Raw genomic sequence first — 14,589 nt, forward strand, 5'->3', positions numbered from 1 at the left:
ACCACTTCAACACTTCATGAATCCTGATAAATATATTTCTTCAGGGTCCCCAACCCGGTTCCTATCTGAAAACAGAAACGGAGAGGCAGATAGCATTATTGCTACAAAGAGGCAGCGAACCGAACTACCATCAGGGCCTGTCCCAAGGTTCTTAATTATGCACTCCACGAATGAAACACCGATTGGTAAAATGTCACCCTTTTTTATACAAAAAGGGTTGGATGAGTTAGCAGGTTCACCCAAGTCAGTTAAGAGGCTCCGTTCTGGGGACCTCTTGATTGAAACAAAAAATGACAGGCAGTCTGAACATCTACTCCGAGTAACATCAATCGGAGGAGTACCCATAACAGTGACACCACACAGAACACTCAATTCATCGAGAGGTGTCATTTCGGAGTGGGATCTTCTCGACGTAACCGAGGAGGAAATCTGCTCCGAATTAAAACCGTAGGGAGTTACTGCCGTCAAGAGAATTACTGCGCGAAGGGATGGAAAAATTGTTAAAACCAGGAGCGTTATCCTGACTTTTAACTCTCCTAAACCTCCTGATGAGATTAAAGCTGGATACATCAATTGTTCAGTGCGTCCATACGTTCCGAACCCTTTACGGTGTTTTAAATGCCAGAAGTATGGACATTCTCAAATGGCCTGCTGTGGAGTCCTTGCATGCGCTCAATGCGGTGCAAAGGACCACGAAACAACAGCATGTTCAGCCGCAAAACCCACCTGTATTAACTGTGAAGGCGAACACCCGACCTACTCACGAGCATGCCAGAGGTGGAGAGAAGAAAAAGAAATTCAACGGCTGAAGGCAGAGCTAAATATATCATACCAGGAGGCAAGGAAATCGGTGAAACCCCTGAATATAAACAAACCTACCTTCTGGGGAATACATCTTCGTATTCCCCAGAGTTCCTGGTCCTGAAATATAAAATCGAAAAACAGGCACTTAACTTTAAATCTAAGAGCATTTATCCCTACAACGGGGATTTCACTATTCAGGAACTGAAAAGAGCCCTTGCTCTTTCCAAAGCAAGTGCTGTTGGACCAGATGGCATCCATTATGAAATGATTAAGCATCTTTCACCAAAATCTATGGATTATCTGCTCTTTCTATATAACAGAATCTTTATTGAAGGGCAGTTTCCGGATTCCTGGCGCAACGCAATCGTTCTTGCCTTTGCTAAGCCAGGAAAGGATCCGAAAGTCACTACCAATTATCGTCCTATTGCTCTGACTAGCTGTCTGTGCAAAATCCTGGAGAGAATGGTTAATTCTCGTTTAATATGGTACTTAGAATCAAATGACCTTCTCTCCAATATCCAGTGCGGCTTCCGAAGGAACCGGTCCACTTTGGACCATCTTATTAGACTGGAAACATCCATCCGGGATGCTTTCCTAAAACGCGAACACTTGGTGTCAGTGTTCTTTGACATGGAGAAAGCATATGACACAACTTGGAGATTTGGCATTTTAAAAGATTTACATAGCCTAGGACTTAGAGGGCGTCTCCCCTTTTTTATTCAAAACTTTTTAGCCAATCGATCTTTCCAAGTTCGTGTGGGATCCTCACTCTCCCGTTCCTTCAGCCAAGAGGAGGGTGTACCACAAGGATCAGTATTAAGTGTCACGCTTTTCGCCATCAAAATAAATTCAATCACAGAACAACTTCCTCCAACTGTAAACAGTGCCCTCTATGTTGATGACTTTAGCATTTTTTGTCAGTCATGCAACATGAGGGTTATTGAAAGGCAACTGCAGAAAGCCATCGATAGTCTGAATTCCTGGGCACTTGCTAATGGCTTCAGGTTCTCGCCGGAGAAGACCGTTTGCGTACACTTTTGTCGTAAGTGTAATCTTCATCCTGAACCCAAATTAAGGCTCGGACAATATGCTATTCCAGTAGCAGTGAAAATAAAATTCTTGGGACTCATATTTGATAAAAAAAAAAACTGACCTTTTTGGATCATATCCGTCAACTCCGCACAAAGTGCACACGTGGGCTTAATATTCTCCGCTCGCTGTCCTCTACATCTTGGGGAGCAGACCGATATATCCTTCTTCGGCTTTACTGTGCACTTGTGCGATCCAAACTAGATTATGGGTCCCAGGTATATTCCTCAGCCAGAGACAGTGTCCTGCGATGGCTGGACCCCATCCATCATCAGGCCCTACGTATTGCTACTGGAGCATATCGCACATCTCCTGTCCAGAGCTTATACGTCGAAGCAAACGAACCACCGTTATTGCTTCGACGTAAGCAGTTGTCTTTAAAGTACGCTTTAAAACTGAAATCCCTGCCAAACCATCCTACGTGGCCATTCGTTTTTGAGCCAAGATGGGAAAATTTATACAATACCCATAAGACTGCCAATCGTCCTTTTGGTATTCGTCTCCAAGAGCTACTCAAAGAACTTAATATCAAGGTAGACAAGGTTGCCCAAACACCAAAGCAACCCTTTCCACCCTGGCATGCTCATGTCCCGGCATGTGACTTATCTCTTAGAAATTGGGGAAAGTCGGACACTCCATCATCTGTCTACCTGCAGCTTCATTCAGCACACAAAACTGAATATTCCGACTACGCGCCAGTCTACACAGACGGTTCGAAGTCGGACTCATATGTGGGATCTGCTGCTGTCTTTACAGACAGCTCTATGTCGGAGCAGATTTCCTCTGAATGCAGCATATTTACTGCAGAGCTGCACGCTATAGAGTTAGCCTTGGATCACATTAGTGAATGCCAATACCAACGGTTCATTTTATATTCCGACTCTCTCAGCATGTTACAGGCTTTAATATCTGTGAGATATAATCCTCATCCAGTCCTGTCTAGTATTCAGCAGAAGATTCACTTCCTCCGTGGATGTGAATATGATATCCGCTTCTGCTGGATTCCCAGCCACATTGGGATTAGGGGAAATGATTTGGCTGACACCGCAGCCAAATCAGCAATTCCCAGTAATAACCGCTGCCTGTCAGTTCCCTATACAGACTACAGGCAAATAATACACCAAAAGATATATTCCCAATGGCAGGATTCGTGGAATAGACAGACTGCGAATAAATTATATCGTATAAAGGCTGTAATTGAACCGTGGCAGTCTAGTCTGCGCAGGAATCGTAAGGAGGAAGTTGTTCTTGCCCGGACCTGCATAGGACACAGTCATTTAACTCATTCGTTTTTGCTGAGGGCTGATGACCCTCCTATGTGTGTGTCTTGTGGCACAATTTTAACGATTAGACACCTTTTAATTGACTGTCCAGATTTTAGCAATATCCGTTTTACCGCTTTTAACCATCTGACTGAGCCATATACACTCAGTCAGATTTTATCCGACAATGACAACGTGTCTGCTGTTTTTAGCTATTTTAAATCAATAAAAGTTTTTAATTGTATTTAATCTATGTTATTGTTACGTCTTTATTGATTTATTTTTTATATCTTTGTTATTATATATCTGGACATGGTGGCCTTACTAATTAGGTCACCGAGAATTTAAATTTTTTAAATATTACCTAGTCTTGGCGCATTATAGCCTTAGTTGCTAATGCGCCAAAAAAATCCAAACAAACCAAACCAATTCAACATTTGTTTGGAGTGAAGAAACCATCGAAAGTCCTTCAGTATCTTCTTCAGCGGCGAAAAACATTTTTAAACGATTGATTTGTATGAGTGCTTCTTCTATTTTCATCGGTGGTTCGTCGTTAATATGTTCTTCGACAAAATGACCTCCTTCCATTTCTTCATCCTCGTGAGGAATTTCTTGAAAAATATCGATGATAATGTCGTTGATATCTAGAGCACCATCTTCTGTAGTGAGGTTTGAGTCCATATCTTTGTAGCCAGGGTCACTTGTAGCGGAAGTATCGTACATTATCAATAGATGTTGAAGTTCTTGTTCTTCTTGGTGCTCCACATTGCTGTTCACAACTTCAGTTTTTGCGTTTGAGAAGCCAGACTTTACAAAACAGTTCACGACAGTTTGTTTTCTAATTGCGTTTACTGAAGAGGAAATCCATTGAATCGCATCTAGGATGCTGATTTTCTTTGCAAGGTCACTCGTACATGTTACATCGTTCATGTTTTCAATGAGATGTCTTAAAACACGTTTTCTGTAGTGAAGTTTAAAATTTTTTATTATCCCTTGATCCAAGAGCTGACATTCTGCATGTGTGTTTGGTGGCAGAAAAACGATTTGAATGTTGGACAATTCAGTGTGCGGGTGAGATGCAGCATTATCCATGAAAAGAATAATTTTTCTGTTTTGACGAATCATGTTTTTGTTAAAGTGACTTATCCATTCGTTCATGATATCTCGTGTCATCCACGCTTTTTTATTAGACTTCCAGTCAACATTCAAAAGATTCAACTTTATGCCCTTGAAATAATGAGGATTTTGTGGTTTTCCTATAACAAGAGGTTGTTCAAAGTCTCCCAGCATATTTGTACACAATAGTAGTCAAGCGTTCCTTAGAAATTTTTCCGCCCTGGCACTTTTCGTTTTTTAGACTCATTGTTTTTTCAGGAAGAGCTTTAAAAAACAACCCTGTTTCGTCACAGTTGTAAATATCCTTAGCTTCAAAATCACGAGATAAATCTTCCAATTTGACGGTCCACACTGTTACAACCCCAGTATCAACAGATCCACCTTCACCACTTACGGTTTTCCAAGAAATTTTATGCCGAGTTTTGAACTTGTCTAGCTATCCCACAGAAGCTTTGAACTCATTTACTCCCATAGATTTCGCAACCTCCAAAGCCTTTTCCCTAATAATAGGCCCATTAATGGGAATTTTTTTAGCATGTGTGCGACAAAACCACTCATATGTAACATTGTCAATTTGAAGTCCAACAGTTTTCAGGAATGATTTTTGAACCTGATCAGTTACGTGTTGCCAAAATTGTTTGAGCAGTTAATTTTTTTTCTTTAGGATGTCGCTTACCTGCGTCTTCCCGATTTTGAATTTTGCAGTGAGATTGCGAACACTATTTTTTTTGCCGATCATACGCATTAATGAGTTCGACTTTATATTTTAAAGTTAGATGTTTATGAGAAAACATTGTGCACTTCACACGACACTGAACAAAACTGAAAACTGAAACTCAAAAGACGAAAGGCCGACAAAATCCCCCCCCCCCGCACACACACAGAATTCATCAGAAGTTTTACACGTGCCTTAAAATTCTTGAAAAAGGGTTTAGAACCGCGACGCAAACGTTGATAAAATTCAGAGAATTGGAAATAGAAAATAAACACACAATTGAGGCAATACGTGGAAGAAACGTTCAAAAAAAAAAGGGCCGTGAGCTCGCCTGCTGTCCGTTATGGGGAGATCAAATTAAGTGCTAATCTAAACGAAACAATGTAGATTGCCTGTCCGTGTCCGTTCCAGAGAATGTCCGCTAGACAGAAGCTGAAAACACATTAAAACCAATAGAGGAGAGTTGGGGAATTTGAAAATGTCCATTGTAGAGAGGTGTCCGTTAGGAGAAGTTTCACTGTATCACAATGTTTTAAACCAGGGGCTAGAAACCTTTATGAGCTGCTTTAAGAATAAAAAGGGATACAAGATCAACCTCTTACAATTTTTAGTGTATCAAGTATATTTTAAATAAAATCTTAGTTATAGTATTATAAATTTTTACCATGAAAAACTTCCATCTGTTGGAATTTCTGAAGGCACTTCCATCTGTTGTTGTCAAAGTGGTTAATTTGAATGAATATAAGGAAGGATTAGAAAAATTATTAGAGCAAATTGACAAATGATGTTGGTAATTTTTTTTTTTTTTTTTTTTGTTTGCTGATTCTCTATTAGCTTGCATTAAGTACCATTGTTAATACTAAGTATATATAATTGGTATTAGGATCTCTGAAAAATGCAAATGCATCTTATTTGTTGACTTGCCTTTTGTAAAAGTTGACAACTACATAAGACAGTTGGACTTCTATTGAGCTATAAATTAAAGGATATCTACTTCTTTTGTAGTATCGTACTGCAGTCAATTATGTCAGTATTGATGAAAGTGGAGATCATATTGCATCCTGCTCAAATGATGGAAAAGTAAGTTATAGTTTTTTCATCATATACATTAAGCCGAATACTTGTTTCATTTAATATAAGGGTCCTTACAAATTATGTTATGGTAAGAAAATTACTGTAACATAATTTCTATGGATCCTTTATGGTCACATGACACACAGCAATATAAAAATTATTTGTAAATACATTATTATAAGTTCTTATATTATTGTATAATTTTATTTATTTATATTTATGAAATGAATTGTTTGTTAAATGAATTATATTTGGAATAAATTGATATTCTCCATAACTTGATTTATTTTTTGTTCTGTTAAGTTCATGAGAAATAAATATCTAGTTACAAATTAAGATTTTATGACCAGAATTTGCCCTTGCTTTTAATTGTTGTTTTTTGTCTACAAAAATTAATTTTTATAATATATAAGCATCATGAGAGCTTAGATGATTTTTTTCATTTTGTATATCTTCAAAAGTTGAAACATTTTTCTTTATAATATACCTGTAACCAGTTAAAAAAATTAAACAAAATTAAACCAAGATTGTTGTAGTGTAACTTGAAGCTGCATAAATGAATTCATTAAGACGGTGCAGAAACTATTTACGTAAAATTTATTACATATTTTATGGAGAGTAATGGTATGACTAATGCTAACCTCATTAATCTTCTTATAATATGGAAGAAGTATGTGTTGTATAGTTTCTCACTGTGGCCTTGTTGCCGGGTCCTATTTTATGTAATGAAATAATATGATAAACTTGTTTCATGTCTCAGACCATTATATTTAATTTAAATATGCTAAAATTAGCTTTGTTTTAAATAGTATTTTGATCTTTTATCACAGATTCCTATTCACTTGTGAGTATTACTATATTACATTTACAGTCGAACTCAATTATAACAGAACAGATATAACAAAATCAGGACTGTAGTGAAGAAACAAGAAATAGTTTGTTAAAAACAACATATAGTAAATCCTTGCTGTTCATTGGTGGTTATATTCTTCAGAACCCCAGTGAACAGCAAGTGACAAATTACAAAACAATGAACAATGGGTCAATCAACTTACAGGGTGTGTCAATAAAGTGCCTAGACGGGTGCTGTTGCAGTCGTGTTCAACAAGTTTGGAAACAAATGGAAGTGGTATGTTGTAGTTAAAACTTCCTCTAACAGATAATGGTACAGAGATGGGCAGGTTGCAAGTAACAACCAGTTTCGTTAGTAGTAGTATTAACATTCTGTTCCTTTAGTAGGCATTTACATTTTGTTATTAGCATTGATATTCTGATTTTGCAATGGAGCAACAAACAAATATCAGATTTTGCTTTAAACTGAGAAAATCTGCAACATAATTGTATGAAATATTAAAAACTGTTTAGGTGATGAAACGTTAAGTTGTACCAATGTGTTTTAATGGTATAAGTGGTTCAAAGATGGGCATGAGAATGTTTGTGATGACTCAAGAAATGGGCATCTGACAATGTCTCAAATGAAGATAGAGTTGCAAAGGTTGAGGAAATTGTGGCAAGAGATCATTGTTTGACCCTCAGAATGATGGCTGATGAGTTTGATATGAATGAGAGACAATTATACCAACAGCAAATTCAAAATGGGAAGCATTCAAAGAACTTATCTTGGAAGCTACTAGGCTTTACATACCAACTAAGAAATATTGTTCAAGGTTTAGGCCAAAATGGATGTCAGATGAACTAATGAGGCATATGGCAGAGAAGAAAAATGCATGGGATACTTACAAATTAACACATGACACAGAAGCCTATGATAGATACAAGTTGATATGCAACCAAGTTACAAAGGAGGTTAGGCAGGCGAAGGCAGATTACGAGAAATCCTTGGCAAGGGATGCAAAGAAAAACAGCAAAGAGTTCTTTACTTATGTAAACTCTAGAAGGAAAGGGATGAATCAGATTGGTCCACTTGATATTGATGGGTCAAGTGTTGATGATCCTGCTCAGGTGGCTAACAAACTAAATGAATATTTTGCATCGACATTCACACATGAGGAGTTATTCAGCGAGGGGAATGCCAGAGGTGTATTCAACTCTAGCAGTAAGTTACAGAATCTTGAAATAACTGGGAGTAAAGTGGAGGAGAAACTGTTGAAGATAAACACAAGAAAGGCACCCGGGGTGGATGGGATCTATCCAGTTATATTAAAGGAGGCAGCAAAGGAAGTAAGCAAACCCTTAGCCATAATTATGAGAGCTTCCTTGGACTCAGGGGAGGTACCCATAGACTGGAAATGTGCAAATGTGACCCCAATTCACAAAGGAGGATCAAAGGCTGACACAAGTAATTATAGACCTGTGAGCTTGACTTCTGTTCCAGGAAAATTAATGGAGGCACTGGTTAAAGACGCACTGCAGGATCATTTAGACAAGACTTCAGTTATAGCTCAAACACAGCATGGTTTTGTTAAGGGGAAGTCTTGCCTGACCAACTTGATTGGATACTATGATGCAGTCACAAAAGAACTGGATGCAGGGAATAACTTTGATATTATATACTTGGATCTTAGAAAGGCTTTTGATACTGTTGCACATGGAAGACTGCTACACAAATTGGAGCAGTGTGACATTGGAGGCAAATTGCTGCTATGGATAAAGGGGTGGTTGAGGGGGAGAAGACAGAGAGTGGTAATCAATGGACACTGCTCATCGTGGACTGATGTTATTAGTGGAGTCCCTCAGGGCTCAGTGTTGGGTCCATTATTGTTTTCTGTATTTATAAATGATATTGATGATGGTATATCGGGATTAATGTCCAAGTTTGCAGACGATACAAAGGTTGGCAGGGTTGTCAAGGACACTACTGACACTATGCTTCTGCAACAGGATCTGGAAAGGTTGAGCAGATGGGCTGAGAGGTGGCAAATGAAGTTTAACATTGACAAATGTAAAGTACTACACATGGGAAACAGCAACCCCAGAGCAACGTATCAACTCTATGGTACAACACTGACAGTGGTAGAGAATGAAAGGGACTTGGGGGTGGTTGTGCAGGCAGATATGAAGTTCTCTGAGCAGTGCAGACGGGCTGCAAGAGTAGCTCATGGAGTATTGTCAATGATATACAGGAATTTTTCCAGCAGGGATAAGGAGGTGATTATTCCATTGTATAAGGCGATGGTCAGGCCACACCTAGAGTACTGTATACAGGTCTGGAGGCCTCATTTCAAGAAGGATGTAGAGCTGCTGGAACGAGTACAGAGAAGGGCAACAAGATTAGTGAATGGAACAAAGGGGTGCTCTTACAAAGAAAGGCTTAAGTTTTGCAAATTACAGTGTCTGGAGACTAGGCACCAGCGAGGTGATCTGATAGAGGTGTATAAAGCCTTGAATGGTTTAAGCATGCTCAATGCTGATGGGATTCTTCCTCTAGCTCAGAATAATCACCTGAGAGGGCATAAATTCAAATTGAGGAAAGACAGATGTAGGATAGACGTGCGGAAATTTGCCTTTAGCCAGCGGGTGGTTGGTTGGTGGAACAGACTTCCATCCCTTGTGGTGGAGGTTGATAGCCTAAATAAGTTTAAGGCTCAGCTGGACAGGTATTTTGAACGAACAGAGGGGTGAAGTGGAAGTGGTTTTTTTTTTTTTTTTTTGGCTGATGCTGCATAAGCTTGCTTTCTTGCATCAAATGCCTCTACTAATGCTAATGCTAATGCTAATTCATCAAATTCTGAATTTAGATTTAGGGAAAAGGAAGATCTGTGCAAAATTTGTGCAGCACAGCTTCATGGATGAGTAGAAAGAGCAAATATTTCATTCATATTTGTCAAGACAATACTAATTTCCTTGACTGTATTGTCACTGGAGATGTGTGTTAGGCATTTCAGTACACCCAGAGATGAACCATCAGAGCATGCAATGGACTTCAAAATGATCACCAAGTGCAATAAGTTTTTTCTTTACAGAAATTTATCATCAAGACAATGCTGATCATGTTTTTCAACAAACAGAGTGATTTCTCAAGGAATTTTTATTTAAGGCAAGAGTCAGTGTTGTATTCTATGTAAAGGTGCTTCTGCCGAAACATGGCATTATACAGATGAACCATCCACCCTTCTCTCCTGATCTAGCACCAGTGGACTTCTTAGTCTTTTCCACAGTGAAAATTGCCCTCAAAGGAATGAGATTTCAAGATGTTAAGGAAATAAAGAAAAACATAACTGCTGAACTAAACAACATCTCTTGATGTTGTTCAGTTTAGCAGTTATATTTTTTGATGCTTTCATTGAAACTTTTTCAGAAACTTTTAGAACAGTGTAATAGGTGCATTCAGTCAGGTGTTGATTACTTTGAATAAAAACAAAATCATTTTTGAGCTCCTTCTCTTTGTGTTCTTTTTATTGCACAAGTCTGGGAACTTGAATGGGTTGAGCACGCTGAATTCTGATGGGATCCTTCCACTTGTTCAGATTACGAACCTAAGGGGGCATAAATTCAAATTAAGAAAAGACAGATGTAGAATAGATGTGCGGAAATTTGCCTTTAGCCAGTGGGTGGTTAATTGCTGGAACAAACTTCCATTTGTCGTTGTGAAAGTTGATAGGTTGAATAAATTTAAGGAGGAACTGGACAGGCATTTGGAGGCAATGGTGGTTTTTTTTTTTTTTTTTTGGCTGATGCTGCATAAGCTCATGCACTTGCTTTCTTGCATCACATGCCACTACTACTACAAGCCTAGCAGCATCTATAATTATTTCCTTGAATGCTTCCCATTTAGAATTTGCCATTGGTAACATCATCATTTGGTCCCACTGTATAAAAACTGTCAGAGATCACTGTAGTCTGCTTTACAAAAGCAAAAATTCTTCCCTTTACTGATGGTAATTACATCTTTAAGTAAATCCCACTTGAATACAACTGTGATCACAGCCACCTAGTGGTTCTTTTATCTGCAGATTCTTAATGCATGAATAATCACTGGTGATAATCAGATCAAGAGTATTACTTTCTCTCACTTGAGTCTTGCTAGTGTTTGAGTGAGTGACCAACCCACAAGTTCCAGTCAATATCTGGAAGATAAAATCCCCCATATAAGATTTTCTGATTTCTCTGTATAGTTGCTTATTGTACTCATCAGAGTCATTAGGCCTATAACACATTCCTACTTTCATTTTTGCTTTTCTAATTCTTATGTCACACCAAACTGACTGAACGTTGCACTGGTCACCCACATTAACTGATGCAGTACCTTAGAGTTTGTTCCTCTTAACTAAGAGCATACTCCCCCATTCTATCTCTCCTATCTGTACATATTGTACTTCCCATATTCAAATTCTGCATCCCCTGTAACTGAGTGACACCATATCTTTGATATTCTGACATCTGCAATTGACTTGACCGGCACTTCAAATTCATAAAATTTATTTAATGTGCTCCTAGCTTTGTTGTACACGCAAACCATACATGCACCTCTTCTTACTCTTAGTTGCTGTAACATAGCCCATGTATTTACTTGTTCCATGATGACTCCTAGTTGTTCTTTAAATCCCTGGACCTTGCTTTCCAGGCAGCTGCTCATTCCAATAGAAGCAGTGAAGGATCACTTTCACCTCTGCCTGTGGCTATTATCTCTGTATCCCCCCTCCCAAGCTGGCAGTTTTCTGACCCAACTAACACCGTCTAAAAAGCATCAGGAAATATTCTTGCACCCTTTCTATTTAAGTGTATCCCATACCTGTAGAAGCAGTCTCTCCTCCTCTTAACAAGCATAGATCATGCTGTGAAAAATTCTACCCCGTGAGCTTTGCATATCTCTCCAGTGCCAAATTCATTGACAAGGCTCTCATCATATACTCCCTCTTATCGTCTGTGGGCAGAATTGCAGACACTTTGAAATTTAACCCTAGCTCGCAACTTTTGTTTTCAGCATTGTTAAGAAGTCTGCAGATATCCTACTTTTAATGTAACTATTGCCATTGTGCCCTTAAAAGATAATATCTGCTCTACAATATTGTCATAAACCCTTGTCAAATAGGGCATATGACAAAATATTGTCATATGCCTTGGCAGACATAAAAAAAAAAAAAAAAAAAAATACCCTGCATATATTCCTATTCCACTTATCCTTTTTTGCACAATAAATTTCCCATTTTTCTCACAATAGAGTCACCGACAACAACTAGCTCCTGTGGGACCAGCACTTTCTGCCTCGGGGGTTGCCACTGTGTTGCCTGATGTTCAAGTGCAAGTTCTGGCATTGAGGTGACAGCTGAGAGCATGATGGCCCACAATTTAATTCTTTTGAGGGCATCTCCCCCTTCTTCAAGCTCCCATAAAGGCCCATAACAATTCTGATTTGACACCTAATATCATCACCCTCTTTACGCCAAACACACACACGAGCACAGATACATCCCCTTGGCATATCATGTCCCATTCCAGTTAGATCTGCAAACATCATTCAAGCAGTACATTTTGTAAGGCTGTGATTTGTAGGACAACTGTCCTTCTCAGTTCTCCTTGATTGCTGCTCTGGTCTGAGGCGTGATTTTTGTTAAAATTCAATTTAATTACAAATACTAAAGTAATATTCTTAAATGCAGCAATAACATTATGCACCTGTTGTGCATCAAAAATACGTATTATGCTATCCAGTTTGGATTATTAAATATATATACAGGCAACTCCTGTATAACACAGTACTTCTACAACGTGGTTTCGCTCTAACACAATTGATAAATTTCCACAATCCTTGCACAACACGGTACTTATATATCACTGTTTTGCTCTAACATGGTTAGAGAATTGCCACAAACCTCATATAACATGATATTTTTCAGCTTTTGTGCAGAGAAAACCCTACTGTTTTGTTGGATATAATTTTTCAACATATCCATTCTTTTTTGTGCATATTCTCTGTTGACTCGCTAGTCATTATGCAAAAAAATAGTTATTGGGAAATCCCTGAGTTAGGATTTGTGCTATTTAATGTGTGCTTGTTTGAGACCATAAAAAACTGACTTTGAAGCATGCGGTTTGTGACTTTTAAGGTTTTTGTAAGGTTATTTTGGTTTTTATTTGATCATTCATAAATTTTTCTGCGTATATATTACTAAACTTTGTTCTTATGAATATGGTCGAACTGGCAGAAAACAGAATCGGTGTGATAGAACTTGCTAAGTCTGTAGGAGGGGAAGGTTTTGATGATATGACTACAGAAGACATTCAAGAATTACTGGTAGAAAAAGAGGCTCGCTAAGCGGATTTGGTGGAAATGGCATTGGAGGTAAACCAAATCAATTCAGAGGATGATAGTGCAGATGAAAATTCTGAAGTTCCAAATTTTACACTAAAAAGCATACTGGAAGGCATAAACTTAGCCGAGCCATTAGAATATTATTTTTTGAATGCAAATCCTTCAACTGAAAGGAGCACAAAGTTCAAAAGGGAGCTTAAACATTCTTAGCTCCATATCACGAAATTTACAAAGATCTTTCAAGCAAAAGCGAACCAACCCAGATTACTGATGCTGCAGTAGAAAGTTCAGAAGGTGAAGATATTCTGCAACAGAGAAAATGTTCTCATTTGATTGTGCTTAGCAGCGATGAAGAGGAAGAAAATTAAATGAATGTACATTATCTGACATATATGTATCACAGTTTGTAAGACATTTGTTCAGTTACTAGTATTTTGAATAAAAATTAAGTTTCTGATAGTTATAAAAAAAATGGTGTATTTTTGTTAACTTTTGGAACGTAACCCCCTTTTAGTACTGGTTCTTTGTTCCTTATAATATGGTTGTGCACTATACGAGATTTTATAGGAACCTAACTACCGTGTTATATGAGGGTTACGTGTATTGCAATATCAAGCTTATGTTATTTGTATAATGTTATCAAACTTACATTATATGTACTTTGTTATCAAGCTTACATTATATGTATTTCGTATCTGCTATCAGGTTTAAGTTGTGTGTATTATGATATACCATACATTTGTAAGTTTTAAGTAATTATAATAGATAATAAAATTATCTAACACCGACTTATGCGATTTGAACTACTTATTTGCCACAATTAAACACTAGAATTCTCCTACCACAATTTTGATAGGCTTGTAATAAATTCTCAAGATTTTGTAGTGTGTATTCACCAAAAAATGTTCACAAACTTTGTTTAATGCTTACCTGCATGGTTGAATTTGGCAGTCTGGTAAAGTTCAAAGGGCAGCTAAATAATTATTTTCTAACAGTGGGTAAATTATGATAAAAGGTATATGGGTTGTATAGATAGATTTATTTTATTTTATTTTTTATGTTTACCGATGCAGAAAAAGTCTAGCTTTATTGCATCTTATGACTTATATCAATAGTATTATTACCATATAATTATTTGATAATTTGTAATCTGGATAAAGATTTTAAAATTTGGTGCTTTTCAGGCTGCTTTGATAAACAACATGTAGAACATCATATTGCTATTTTATTTGATTTTAAATGAAGTTTATTTTAATCTATTAAATAAATTTTTATATATTGGTTTATATATAATTCTGAGCATCATATATATATAT

At 37.6% G+C, this 14,589-nt stretch overlaps 1 protein-coding gene across 1 annotated transcript in view; it reads left to right on the top strand.

The window, feature by feature from the left end:
- Positions 1-14,589, top strand: part of lt (vacuolar protein sorting-associated protein light) — a 286,135-nt gene that overhangs the window by 19,275 nt on the left and 252,271 nt on the right. Inside the window, exon 5 of the mRNA XM_090383057.1 lies at positions 5,992-6,066. Coding sequence (XP_090239183.1) covers positions 5,992-6,066 — 75 coding nt within the window. The remainder of the gene's footprint in view (positions 1-5,991; positions 6,067-14,589) is intronic.

The sequence above is a fragment of the Mastigoproctus giganteus genome, chromosome 10, assembly GCF_048544385.1.
Source record: "Mastigoproctus giganteus isolate SK-2022 chromosome 10, ASM4854438v1, whole genome shotgun sequence".
In the NCBI taxonomy this organism is placed as follows: Eukaryota; Metazoa; Arthropoda; class Arachnida; order Uropygi; family Thelyphonidae; genus Mastigoproctus; species Mastigoproctus giganteus.